The following is a 13,446-nucleotide window of genomic DNA, read 5'->3' on the forward strand; positions in this document are numbered from 1 at the left end:
GGAAGATGGGAGCCAGAGATGAAGGAGGTTGAATAAGTAGTAACAAAACTGCAGTCACATATTTATAAGAATTTCACTATTTTTAAAAAAAGCAAATCCTGGTCAGGTGCAGTGGCTCATGCCTATAATCCCAACATTTTAGGAAGCCAAGGTAAAAGGATCGCTTGAGACCAGGAGTTCAAGACCAGCCTGAGCAACACAAGGAGACCTGACTGTACAAAAAAAATAATTTTTATTAAAAAATATAATACAAATCCTCTGTTTATCTGGAGGGATGGCAGGCATTCACCCCAACCTTTTATAGCTAGAGAAATTGAGGCTCAGAGAGTTGCCCAAAGTTTCTCAGCATCAGCAAAGACCAGATCTACCAACTTTCAACCAGTGTTCTTTCCATCAAACATTGGCTTTATCTAGAGAAGGTACCACTGACAACCCCAGTTTATGGAGTGGCATCTCCTATTCATCCAATAGAAACATGAAACCTAAATAAAAAACAACAACAAAAAAAAAAAAACAAAAAAAGAAAAGAAGTTAAAAAAATAAATTAAAAAAAAAAAAGAAACACGAAACCTATTCTAACATAGAATATCTGATGTTTCTAGGACAGCCTTGTTGCCCCTCCGTATTAGCAGTTGGCTAAGGGCTGCTCTATTCTGCTCCCTGGCTCAAGCCTCCTGGAATAAGAATAGAAGAAACTGAGGCAGCATAGGGCATTGCTGATCTTATAATGTGGGAGTGGGGAGAATCACTCACCATGACCACTTTCCAGAGCAGGAGCAGGACCTTCTTTATGGGGAAGTGAGGAGCCAGGCCACTGCAGAACTTGGTGACCATGGAGAAGAGTAGAAGGGCAAAAGGCTCCTCATTATGCATGAAGAAGCCTAGGGGTGAGGAGAGAGTGGAGTCAGAAAATAAGGATGAGGCAGCTAAAACCTTGTTCCTGTAAACCTGATTCTGGACACACAGAAGAAGGCACACACCTCCCCTGAAGAATTCCAGAGTACTTGGTCCTGAGAAGGAGGCTTAGTTCCCAGAAGGAAGCCCCTCAAGGGCAGGAAGGGAGGCCATGGAATTAAAATGCCTTAGGCCCCAGAGCTTAGGGTGATGCTTTGGGGGTAGATGCCAAACTAGAAGTAACAATAATGAAGACATTGCTTTCTGGATAAAGGACTCAGTGTAATTCACTTTCCCACATCAATAAATATATTTTTAAAATCCCATAGGCCTTCATATCCTTTCCCTCTCAGATGACAACACCAACTTACATTTGAATAGAATTCAGTTTTCAAGGTGATTCAACTTATTTTTTTCATGTGGGATTCATGATGGAGTGGGAGAGAAATGGCTATCCCCACTTATAACCAAGGAAACCAAGGCATAGAGAAGTTACATGACTGGTCCTAGCTCATAGATACAGAGGGGTAATCAAGCCCAGCCCTTGTGCCCGCCATGCAGTATCTCTGTCCTAAAAGAAAGGATACTAATTTTAAAAAATAAAACAAAAGAAAAAAGGACTGTCTGCCTCTCCTAGGCAGATGCTCTGCTTCCCTTCTCCCTTTTAGCACCCCATCCACACCTTCCACAAGTGCCATTTCTTACTTAATTCAGTGCGGAAGGTGTCCCGGGCTGTCCTCCACCCACAGGGGTCTGTCTCTCGTTCCAGGCGAATATTTTCCACCATTAGGTACATAACACTCAGCAGCACCCTGGGGTTACAGAAGAGTCACAAGAGGTTCCCAAGGCAATTCCCAGCCCACAGTCAGAGACCTCAGGGATAGTCTCTGTGGGAGCCCAACCCAGTGAGATTAGATAGAGGGTAACTTTCTAATTGTCTGAGTCATCTGCGATTTGGGGAAAGGTAACCCAGGTGTTAATCATCCGCCCTGTTCTAAGCTCATAGTCAGCCCCACTCACCGGAGCTCTGTGCTATCAGCTATGGAGACAGCTGGTTTCCGAAGGGCACTGCTACAGGCCTGGCTGTTGCTGCCATGGGGAGGAAAAAAAAGAATGGAATGATAAGACCTCTTTTCTCTCTGTGCTGTTACTTATCACACACACAAACATGAGTGCCTGCCATTCCCTAGCTAGGCAGCCACTAATGAAATTAGTCTAGGGTAAAGGAGCCGATAAAATTCCCCTGCCACCTTAGCAAACTCTTATCTATAGTGAAGACAGGCAAGGGCAGGATCTGTGGTATCCATGCCTCTTGCATTCCTCACTATGCTTAGTACTGTGCTGGACATAAAACAGATGCTAAGAAACACCTGATGAATAATAAGCAGATTGTACCCTATCTCAAACTCCTGGGTGATGGACATGAGACAAAACAAGGGGTCACTGTAGTGGTAGCAGCAAATAAGGCCACCTCTGGAACTATAATCCATGAGGGAAAGAAGTGGGCACAATGACAGGAAAAAATTGATTTCCTGTCTTTCTTGGGTCATGCACTCAAAACAGTTTCCTTCTTGAATTCCAGAGTTAGGCTGAGCTAAGAAAGTCCTTGAATAAAGAGAACCCACTCAGGATAGGCCCCTGAAGCCCAGGATTAAAGCTGTAAGTGAGGCAGAAGCTACAGATGTATCTAACCTCCAGGAGGGAGAACAGAATATTAGAGAACATGGCTAGATGTTAACTGTCAATGAGCTTTGGGCTGAGGTGAGAGTAGACCCAGTTCCTCACAGGGGGTCTCTATAGTGAGGGAACCAGCATAGAACATGAGGCCCCTTTAAGGAATGGGGGTTGTCTAGGTCAGCCCTTCCCCTAAGGCTTCTCACTCAATTTCCATGTGGAGTAGCTCCAGGAAGGTGGAGAAGGTCCCCATCTGATACAGCAGGAAGCAGTTGTACCTGGACCAGTGTAGCACATCGACCTCTGAATCACATTCCCCAAAAGTACCTAAAGGACCAGACAGTTGTTACAGGGGTTGAGGGGTAGCAGTATCCCAGTTCTTTCTACCCTGCACCATGATCTTCAGATTTTCCTATAATACTCTGCCCAATAATTAGGCTGACATAGGTATGACAGGGACCCCAAGAACTTCCTGGAATGAGTCAGGGGAGAGGAGAGGTAGTCTCCACTGTTAGGTCCAATGTGCTCATCAATGGCTTGTCATCTTAAGGGTGGGTTCTCCCAAAAGCAGATCCTGAGGTAAGTAAGGATTCCAGTGTAAGTAGCTTATTTGGGAACTGTTCCCAGGAATCATCAGTAGAGACAGGGAAGAAAAGGAAGCCAAAAAAGTTCACTCAGGGATAACTTTGGAAACAGTATAAAACACACAACTCACAGTTATTCTATCCAAGAGGGGTGAGATAGTCAGGCTATCCATCTACTAACTCCTGTCAGTCATTGGATAAGGGGCGCTAAACTAGAGAAGCACACTGATTCCCTATACTTCCTGGCTGCCCTGTATGGGCTGCAGAGAAGGCCCTTGGGCAGAAGCTGGGCATAGTGGCACATGCCTATAATCCTAGCTACTTGGGAGGTTGGGGTAGGAGAAGAGCTTGAGCCTATTAGTTCAACCAGCCAGGGCAACATAGTGAGATTTTGTTTTAAAAAACTTAAATAAGGGCCGGGCGCGGTGGCTCACGCCTGTAATCCCAGCACTTTGGGAGGCCGAGGTGGGTGGATCACGAGGTCAAGAGATCGAGACCATTCTGGTCAACATGGTGAAACCCCGTCTCTACTAAAAATACAAAAAATTAGCTGGGCATGGTGGCTCATGCCTGTAATCCCAGCTACTCAGGAGGCTGAGGCAGGAGAATTGCCTGAACCCAGGAGGTGGAGGTTGCGGTGAGCCGAGATCGCGCCATTGCACTCCAGTCTGGGTAACAAGAGCGAAACTCCATCTCCAAAAAAAAAAAAACAAAAAAAACCTTAAATATATATAAAGTTCTTGGGCAAACATATGAAGGTAATTGCAGTTGGAAGTTGGCCAGAGCACCAGACCCAAGAGATATAGGAGGACACAGTCCTATTTGCTAGTCTTCTCTTCACCTAATGTCCACCCTTTCCCCTCTTCATTTATTATTTTTTTTCTTTTACAATTTTTTTTTAGCTACCAACTGGTTGGTTCTATTATCAAGCCTCATTATGTATGATTGAAGGGCTTATTTTCACGACTCCAGCTAGGCTATCTCATTTCCCTCTCCAACACCTGGCTAACGGGTTTCTTCTGGGAAGCTTTCCCCAATTACTCTATTTAGTTCTGATCATCTCCAAATTACTCACAGCATCCACTCCTGCAGCTATGTTGGCTTGAACTTTCAAAATGCCAATGAGAAACAATGCAAGGGGTCCATGTGTATTTATGACACTTTCCTATTTCTCCTCAGTTTTGGGGCCAGGCCACAGTTGATGTCTTGTCTCCATGATCATCTGGTGGTACATCATCAGCTCTGGCCACACTGATCCTCTTTGCTAGTATTCACATATGATTATAGTACAGGGTAGGGAAAAGAAGAACCCTATAAAAAAATTCTGACATGCGTGGTAAGATAAAGGTAGATCCAGAACAGCACTCAACACTATCTAATCTTTCTTATAAGCACAGATTACTCCTATCACATGACAAGATCTGTCCTTGAGAGGCAAGAAACCTTGCTTTCCCAGCACAGCCTGCCTCATCTTAGTCCTGATAATGCCACTTCCACTTCCCTCTCTATCCTCCACCCCTCTGAAACTATCAAGGGTGGTCACTCACCTTGGGCCAGGTACAGAACAGCCCGGGCCACCTTCAGTCGCTGTTCCCTACTGACCACCTCCAGCCGGTCCAAGAGTCCCATTATATAGGCCTTTTGGGCATCTTCTTCTAACTCCAACCATTCCTTGCCCTGCACTGGGAATAAAAGGCCAAATACAACCAGTGTCAGCTACGGCCACTCTTCCTGGAAAGGCTCCTCATAGCATACCCACCTCTGATCTCAGCGCCCCCCAAAATTATTTTCTCCAAAAGCTTTCCTTATTTTGCTGAGAAAGAATGAGGGATGGGAAAAGGACCCAAAATGTTCTGGCCTGAACCCAGTTTATAGCCTCATCTTCAATATCCCCTCTGTCCTCCACACACTGCCTATACTGTCCTGTCTCTCTGCCTTTCCTCAAAGAATTCCCTCTGTTTCCCTACACATTCAATTCCCTTATAGACCCAACACAAAATGTTGGGTCATCCTTACAGACCCAACACAAAATGACCTCTTTCCTACTCTTAATGCCCAATATAAAATGACCATTTTCAATAAATGCTCCAATCAAATACTCTGTTTCCAAGACACTTTTAAAACTTTTCTGACACAGCATTTTCCTCCTGGATGAGGGGTGCTAATCTAGAGGAGCACACTGATTCCCTATACTTTCTAGCAGCCCCATATAGGCTGCAGAGAAGGCCCTTGGGCAGAAGCTGGGCATAGTGGCACATGCCTGTAATTGTAGCTACTTGGGAGGCTGGGGTAGGAGGATTGCTTTAGCCTCAGTTAGTTTTGTGATGTGTACATCTCTCCTCTACTCTCAAACTATAACTTCTTTGTAAAAGCTGCTTCTCACTCCTGCCTCCAGTATCTGACACAGAACAGATATTCACCATACATTTGTTGAACTGAAAATTGAATTGTCACTGACCAAGTAAGGAAATGGACGAGAATGTCTGAGAATGTCACAGCGTGGGCCCATGAAATTACTATTGAGAGTGGGGCAGAGTTGAAGATAGAGGTGGAACATTAAGGTCAAGAGTTCTATCAGACAGCACAGCACCAGCTTCTCATGCTTTGCTCTCCACTTGAGATACAGAGAACCCTGTATCCCATAAGCAAAAAGGAAAGGCTATATGGTTATGGAGGGTGGGATGGTTAATACTGAGTGTCAACTTGATTGGATTGAAGGATACAAAACATTGATCCTGGGTGTGTCTCTAAAGTTGTTGCCAAAAGAGATTAACATTTGAGTCAGTGGGCTGGGGATGGCAGATCTACCCTTAATCTGGTGGGCACAATCTAATCAGCTGCCAGCAAATATAAAGCAGGCAGAAAAACATGAAAAGGAGAGATGGGCCTACCTTCCAGCCTACATCTTTCTCCCATGCTGGATGCTTCCTGCCCTAGAACATCAGACTCCAAGTTCTCCAGTTTTGGGACTTGGACTGGCTCTCCTTGCTCCTCAGCTTGCAGACAGCCTAGCTGAGGAGCAAGGAGAGCCAGACCTAGACCTTATGATAGTGTAAATTAATACTTAATAAACTCCCCTTTATGTATATACACATATATCTATTAGTTCTGTCCCTCTAAGAGAACCCTGACTAATACAGATTTGGGTACCAGGAGTGGTTCCAGAGGTTTTGGGTTTCTGGAGTTGGCTGTTTAATATGATTAGATCCAAAAATGCTAAGGACTTTACTTCTAATAGTATGGAGAACACCGGTAGTCCTTGGAGGAAACTGTTTAGAGAGTTATGCAAAATAAATGCATTTGACACTCTCGATTCACCACTTGTGAGAGGCAAGGAGTTTAGTGACTACACATAATACCTTTGACCATATGTGGAGAACCAAGGAACATAAGGAAGCTGTTTGGTTGCTCCTAAGTTCAGTGGACAAAGTGATGAAAGAAAATGATGAACTCAGAGATTCTGTCTCCTAGCTTCAGAAGCAGATACTGAGCCTCAAATCTGCTAAGGTTGCCCTGAGTGAGTGTCTTATCTCCTGTAGAGAAAGAGCTGAAATTGTGGAAAAACAGACACAAGCTCTTATCATGTGAATGGCTGACCTGCAATGAAAGATGCATTTACATACTTGTCAGATGTCTACTGTTAAAGTGAGGGCATTTATTGGAAAAGAATGGGACCCTGAAACTTGGAATGGGGATATGTGGGAGGACCCTGGTGAAGCTGGGGACACTGAGTTTGTAAACTCTGATCAAACTTTTTTGCCAGAAGGAACAGCTTCCCCATCCCCAGCAGTGGCAATATCTCCTCCCAGACCCATGCTGCTGTCAGCCTTTCCACCTTTGTCTGAGGAGACAAACCCTGTGCTGCCTGAAGCAACAGTGATGGCAGTTGCCCTGAAACAGTTGCCAGGCAAGATAATGTTGATCCTCTTCAGAAGCCACCCTCAACACCTTTGTTTGCTTCTAGACCTATAACTAGATGAAAGTCCTCACAGGCCCCTAGAGGTGAGGTTGAGAGTGTGACTCATGAAGAGGTTTGCTACACTTGAAAATAACTATTTGAGTCCTCTAATTTATATAAACAGAAATCTGGAGAACAGGCATGGGAATGGATATAAAGAGTATGAGATAATGGAGGAAGGAACACAGAGTTGGATCAGGCTGAATTTATTGATTTAGGCCCACTATGTAGGGACTCTGTATTTAATGTTGCAGCTTAGAGAGTTAAAAAAGGTTCTAATAGTTTATTTTCTTAGCTGAAATATGGATTAAAAGATGGCCCACTGTAAGCAAGCTGGAAATGTCTGGTGTCCCTTGGTTTAATGTAGAGGAAGGGATCCAAAGGCTTAGGGAAACTGGGATGGTGGAGTGGATTAGTCACTTTAGACCTACTCATCCCAGCTGGGAGGGTCCAGAAGATATACCCTTGACCAATGCTTGAAAAATAGATTTGTGAAGGCAGCACCTGCATCTACGAAGAGCCCTATAATTGCTCTTCTCTGTATGTCAGATCTAACAGTGGGAACTGCAGTCACTCAACTACAAAATTTAAATACAATGGGAATAATTGAATCCCTAGGTGGCAGGGGCCAAGTGGAAGCACTCTACCATCAAAGGCAAGGTGGACATAGCTATCATAATGAACAGCAGAGACAAAGCAGCAATCAGAATAGTTTGACTCATGTAGAGCTGTGGCATTGGCTAATTAATCACAATGTTCCTAGAACTGAAATTGACAGGAAGCCTACCGCATTCCCACTTAATTTATACAAGCAGAAAACTTCTAGGTCGAATGGACAAAAGACTGATTTAAATTATAAAACAGAAAATCATGGCCCCTCAATCAATTTCCAGACTTGAGTCAGCTTATAGACTCAGAACCCCTTGAATGAGGGGAGGCCAGTTTCCCTTTAGGAAGGACCCCCTCTATATTACCAGCAATTTATTCAGTGAATCTTTCTCCCATCCTTCCCCAAGGAGATTGCTGGCCTTTTACAGGGTAACTGTGCACTGGGAAAAGGAAATGATTAGATATTTCAGGGACTACTGGATACTGGCTGTGAGCTGACATTGATTCCAGGGAACCCAAAACATCACTGTGGTCCTCCAGTTAAAGTAGGGGCTTATTAAGGAGGTCAGGTAATTCATGGAGCTTTAGCTCAGGTCCAACTTACAGTAGGTCCATGGACTCATCCTGTGGTCATTTCCCCAGTGCCAGAATGCATAATTGGCATAGATGTTCTTAGTAGCTGGCAGAAACCCCACATTGGGTCCCTGACTGGTAGGGTGAGAGTTACTATGGTGGGAAAGTACAAATGGAAGCCATTAGAGCTACCTCTACCTAGAAAAATAGTAAATGAAAAACAACATCACATCCCTGGAGGGATTACGGACATTAGTACCATCACTGAGGACTTGAAAGACACAGGGGTGGTGATTCCCACCACATCCCTGTTCAACTGTCACCTTTGGCCTCTTCAGAAGATAGCTGAATCTTGGAGAATGACAGTGGATTATGATAAGCTTAACCAAGTGGTGACTCCAATTGCAGCTGCTGTACCAGATGTGGTTTCACTGCTTGAGCAAATTAACACATCTTCTGGTACCTGGTATGTGACCACCTACTTGGCAAATACCTTTTTCTCCATTCCTGTCCATAAGGCCCACCAGAAGTAATTTGCCTTCAGCTGGCAAGGCCAGCAATATACCTTTACTGTCCTACCTCAGGGGTATATCAACTCTCTGGCTTTGAGTCATAATCTTATTCGGAGAGACCTTGATCGCTTTTTGTTTCCACAAGATATCACACTGGTCCATTACATTGATCACATTATGCTGATTAGATCCAGTGAGCAAGAAGTAGCAAACACACTGGACATATTGGTGAGACATTTGTGTGCCAGAGGATGGGAAATAAATCTGATTAAAACTCAGGGAACTTTTACCTCAGTAAAATTCCTAGGGGTTCAGTGCTGTGGGGTCTGTCGAGATATTCCTTCTAAAGTAAAGGATAAGTTGCTTCATTTGGCCCTTCCTACAAACAAGAAAGAAGCACAATGCCTAGTGGGCCTATTTGGATTTTGGAGGCAACACATTCCTCATTTGGGTGTGTTACTCCAGCCCATTTATCAAGTGACCCAAAAGCCTTCCAGAATAGGAGAAGGCTCTGCAACAGGTCCAGGCTGCTGTGCAAGCTGCTCTGGCAGTTGGATCATATCACCCAGCAGATTCAATGGTGTTTGAGGTATCAGTGGCAGATGGGGATGCTGTTTGGAGTATTTGGCAGGTCTCCATAGATGAATCACAGCAGAGGCCTCTAGGATTTTGGACCAAGGCCCTGCCATCTTCTGCAGATAACTACTTTCCTTTTGAGAGACAGCTCTTGACCTGTTACTGGTCTTTGGCAGAAACTGAATGTTTATCAAGTCACCATGCGACCTGAACTGCCTATCATGAACTGGGTGCTTTCTGACCCACCAAGCCATAAAGTAAGTCGTGCACAGCAGCATTCCATCATCAAATGGAAGTGGTATATATGTGATTGGACTCAAGCAAGTCCTGAAGGCACAAATAAATTACATATGGAAGTGGCACAAATGCCCATGGTCTCCAATCCTGCCACTCTGTCTTCTTTCCTCCAGCCTGCTCCAATGACTTCATGGGGAGTTCCTTATGATCAGTTGACAGAGGAAGAGAAGACTAGGGCCTGGTTCACAGATGGTTCTGCACCATATGCAGGCACCACCTGACAGTAACAGCCCTTTCTAGGATATCCCTAAAGGACAGTGGTGAAGGGAAATCTTCCCAGTGGGCAGAACTTTGAGCAGTGTACCTGGTTGTGCACTTTGCATGGAAGGATAAATAGCCAGATGTGTGATTATATACTAATTCATAGGCTGTAGCCAATGGTTTGGCTGGATAGTCAAGCACTTGAAAGAAGCATGATTGAAAAATTGGTGACAAAGAAATTTGGGGAAGAAGTATGTGGATGGACCTCTCCGAGTGGTCAAAAACTGAAAATATTTGTATCCCATGTGAATGCTCACTAGTGGGTGACTTCAGCAGAGGAGGAGTTTAATAATCAAGTGGATAGAATGACCTATTCTGTGGACACCACTCAGCCTCTTTCCCCAGCCACCCCGTCATCACCCAATAGGCCCATGAGCAAAGTGGCCATGGTGGCAGGGATGGAGGTTATGCATGGGCTCAGCAACATGGATTTCCACTTACCAAGGCTGACCTGGCTATGGCCACTGCTGAGTGCCTAACTTACCAGCAGCAGAGACCAACACTGAGCCCTTGATAAGGCACCATTCCCCGGGGTGATCAGCCAGCCACCTGGTGGCAGGTTATTATACTGGACCTCTTCCATCATGGAAAGAGCAGAGGTTTGTCCTCACTGGAATAGACACTTACTCCCGATATGGGTTTTCCTATTCTGCAAGCAATGCTTCTACCAAGACTACCATCCATGGACTCATGGAATGCTTCATCCACTGTCATGGTATTCCACACAGCATTGCCTCTGACCAAGGCACTCACTTTACAGCTAAAGAAATATGGCAGTGGGCTCATGCTCATGGAATTCACTGGTCTTACCATATTCCCCATTATCCTGAAGCAGCTGGATTGATAGAATGGTAGAATGGCCTTTTGAGATCACAATTACAACACCAACTAGATGACAATACTTTGCAGGGCTGGGGCAAAGTTCTCTAGAATGCCATGTATGTATGCTCTGAATCAGCATCCAATATAAGGTACTATTTCTCCCATAATCAGGATTCACCAGTCCAGGAATCAAGGGGTGGAAATAGAAGTGGCACCACTAACCATCACCCCTAGTGATCTACTAGCAAAATTTTTGCTTTCTCTTCCTATGACATTATGTTTTGCTGGTCTAGAGGTTTTAGCTCCAGAGGGAAGAACGCTGCCACCAGGAGACACAACAACAATTTTATTAAACTGGAAGTTAAGATTGTCACCTGGACACTTTGGGCTCCTCCTATCTTTAAGTCAACAGTCTAAGAAGGGAGTTACAGTGTTGTCTGGGGTGACTGACCCAGACTATCAAGATGAAATCAGTCTACTACTCCACAATGGAGGTAAGGAAGAGTATGTGTGGAATACAGGAGATCCATTAGGGCATCTCTTAGTATTACTATGCCTTGTGATTAAGGTCAATGGGAAACTACAACAGCCCAATCCAGGCAGGACTACAAATGACCCAGACCCTTCAGTAATGAAGGTTTGGGTCACTCCACCAGGAAAAAAACCACGACCTGCTGAGATGCTTGCTGAAGGCAAAGGGAATACAGAATGGGTAGTAGAAGAAGGTAGTCATCAATACCAGCTACGACCACATGACCTGCTGCAAAAATGAGGTTGTCATGAGTATTTCTTCCTTCTTTAGTAAAAAAATATGTTTGTGCATGTATACACTTGTACTAAGAAAATATCTTCATTTTATTTCCTTTCTCCTTTATCATGTGACCTAAGATTTATTGACTTCATATCAGCATTTAAGTATTGTTAACTTTATGTAATAGCATTTGGGTTGGGGATTGGTGCATTTCCAGGTGTACGAAGGATAGTTGTATTATGTTGGGTGTAATTATGATCTTATTATTGTCTTTATTTGAAGATTATGTATGATCTCAGGAGATGTGTATGAGTTCAAGTTGACAAGGGGTGGACTTGTGATGGTTAATACTGAGTGTCAACTTGATTGGATTGAAGGATACAAAGTACTGGTCCGGGTGTGTCTGTGAGGGTGTTGCCAAAGAAGATTAACATTTGAGTCAGTGGGCTGGGGAAGGCAGATCCATCCTTAATCTGGTGGGCACACTCTAATCAGCTGACAGCAAACTTAAAACAGGCAGAAAAACACGAAAAAGAGAGATGGGCCCAGCCTCCCAGCTCACATCTTTCTCTTGTGCTGGATGCTTCCCACCCTTAAACATCGGACTCCAAGTTCTTCAGTTTTGGGACTCAGACTAGCTCTCCTTGCTCCTCAGCTTGCAGACAGCATATTGTGGGAACTTGTGATTGTGTAACTTAATACATAATAAACTCCCCTTTATACATATGTGTTTACCTATCCTATTAGTTCTGTCACTCTAAGAGAACCCTAACTAATACAGAGGGGATGAAGGATCATACTTTGTTTTAGCCTTTTACTAGATCAGGCTGGGATAACATAGAAGGAAAAAGCAGGTTTCTGTGAGTGAAGATCTAGAATTACCTTGAGTCTTGAAATCTTCTTCAAAGCACCTCCTGTTATTGGTGAATTCCAGGCTCTCAGTGTAACTATACAATTCTGTGGCAGGAAAGAACATAACAGTCACATTTGGGAGATCCTTAAAGAAGGGGCCCAAGGTAGAGAGGGTGGCATGAAAGAGCTGAAGCTTCTAACACATTCCTGTGTCCAATTCAATCCAAAGCCAGCTTCCTCCTTTTCAGAGCAGTTAAAAATAGCCACTTGTGTCCCTGGGTGATTAAACCATCAAACCTGTCCTCCTCCTGCCAGCTGGCTGCTGCAGCAGAGAAGGCAGCCTTCAACATTTGGTGAGGCCAGGAGGAGGACTGGAGCACAGAGAGCTTAATCTCACCACTCCTATTTCTCAGGGTTGTGACTCCTGCTTTGTCAACCTGACCAGGAACTATCCTATCTCTAAGGGAAGAGGAGGGCAACACAACTCCTGAAACTCAGAAGAAAGATCCTTGTGCTGTTCAGGAAACCAGGGCAAGGGCTGAAAAGTAACTGCTGGATGGCTCTTCAGGATTGGAGCCAGTTCATTCTCTCCCTGCTGTTTCTTCAAAGGGTATAGAAGTTTAGATTCCTGCCTACAGCCACTAGGCAGATGCTACAAAAAAAAAACATCTAGAGAACAGCTATGATTGCCAAAGGGCTGCTGTACCCAGGAAAATCTAACTTTGCTACCAGCAGCCTCTCAATACAAAATGCAGAAAGCTTATGAGAAATAAAAATACTGGCCATGTGTGGTCGCTCACACTGATAGGATTATAATCCCAGCACTTCGGGAGGCTGAGGCAGGAGTATTGCTTGAGGCCAGGAGTTTGAGACTAGTCTGGGTGACATAGCATGACCCCATCTCTACAAAAAGTTTAAACATTAGCCAGGTGTAGTGGCACATGCCTTTTACTAGATCAGGCTGGGATCAGCCTCCAAGTCCTAGTTACTTGGGAGGCTGAGGTGGAAGGATCATTTAAGCTTAGAAGTTTGAGGCTTTAGTAAGCTATGATCATGTCACTGCACTCCAGCCTGGGGTAACAG

The 13,446-nt window shown here is 44.4% G+C and overlaps 1 protein-coding gene across 1 annotated transcript in view; it reads right to left on the reverse strand.

Annotated features, from left to right (window-relative positions):
* STRIP2 (striatin interacting protein 2) overlaps positions 1 to 13,446 on the reverse strand; it is a 53,458-nt gene that overhangs the window by 32,089 nt on the left and 7,923 nt on the right. Inside the window, exons 3-8 of the mRNA XM_012474118.3 lie at positions 12,394 to 12,468; positions 4,700 to 4,834; positions 2,775 to 2,895; positions 1,915 to 1,983; positions 1,600 to 1,706; positions 754 to 881 (exon numbers count right to left, since the gene is read on the reverse strand). Of these exons, the coding sequence (XP_012329541.1) occupies positions 754 to 881; positions 1,600 to 1,706; positions 1,915 to 1,983; positions 2,775 to 2,895; positions 4,700 to 4,834; positions 12,394 to 12,468 (635 nt within the window). The remainder of the gene's footprint in view (positions 1 to 753; positions 882 to 1,599; positions 1,707 to 1,914; positions 1,984 to 2,774; positions 2,896 to 4,699; positions 4,835 to 12,393; positions 12,469 to 13,446) is intronic.

Source organism: Aotus nancymaae, unplaced genomic scaffold, assembly GCF_030222135.1.
Source record: "Aotus nancymaae isolate 86718 unplaced genomic scaffold, 86718_ANA_hifiasm-v0.15.2.pri h1tg000002l, whole genome shotgun sequence".
NCBI classification, from domain to species: domain Eukaryota; kingdom Metazoa; phylum Chordata; class Mammalia; order Primates; family Aotidae; genus Aotus; species Aotus nancymaae.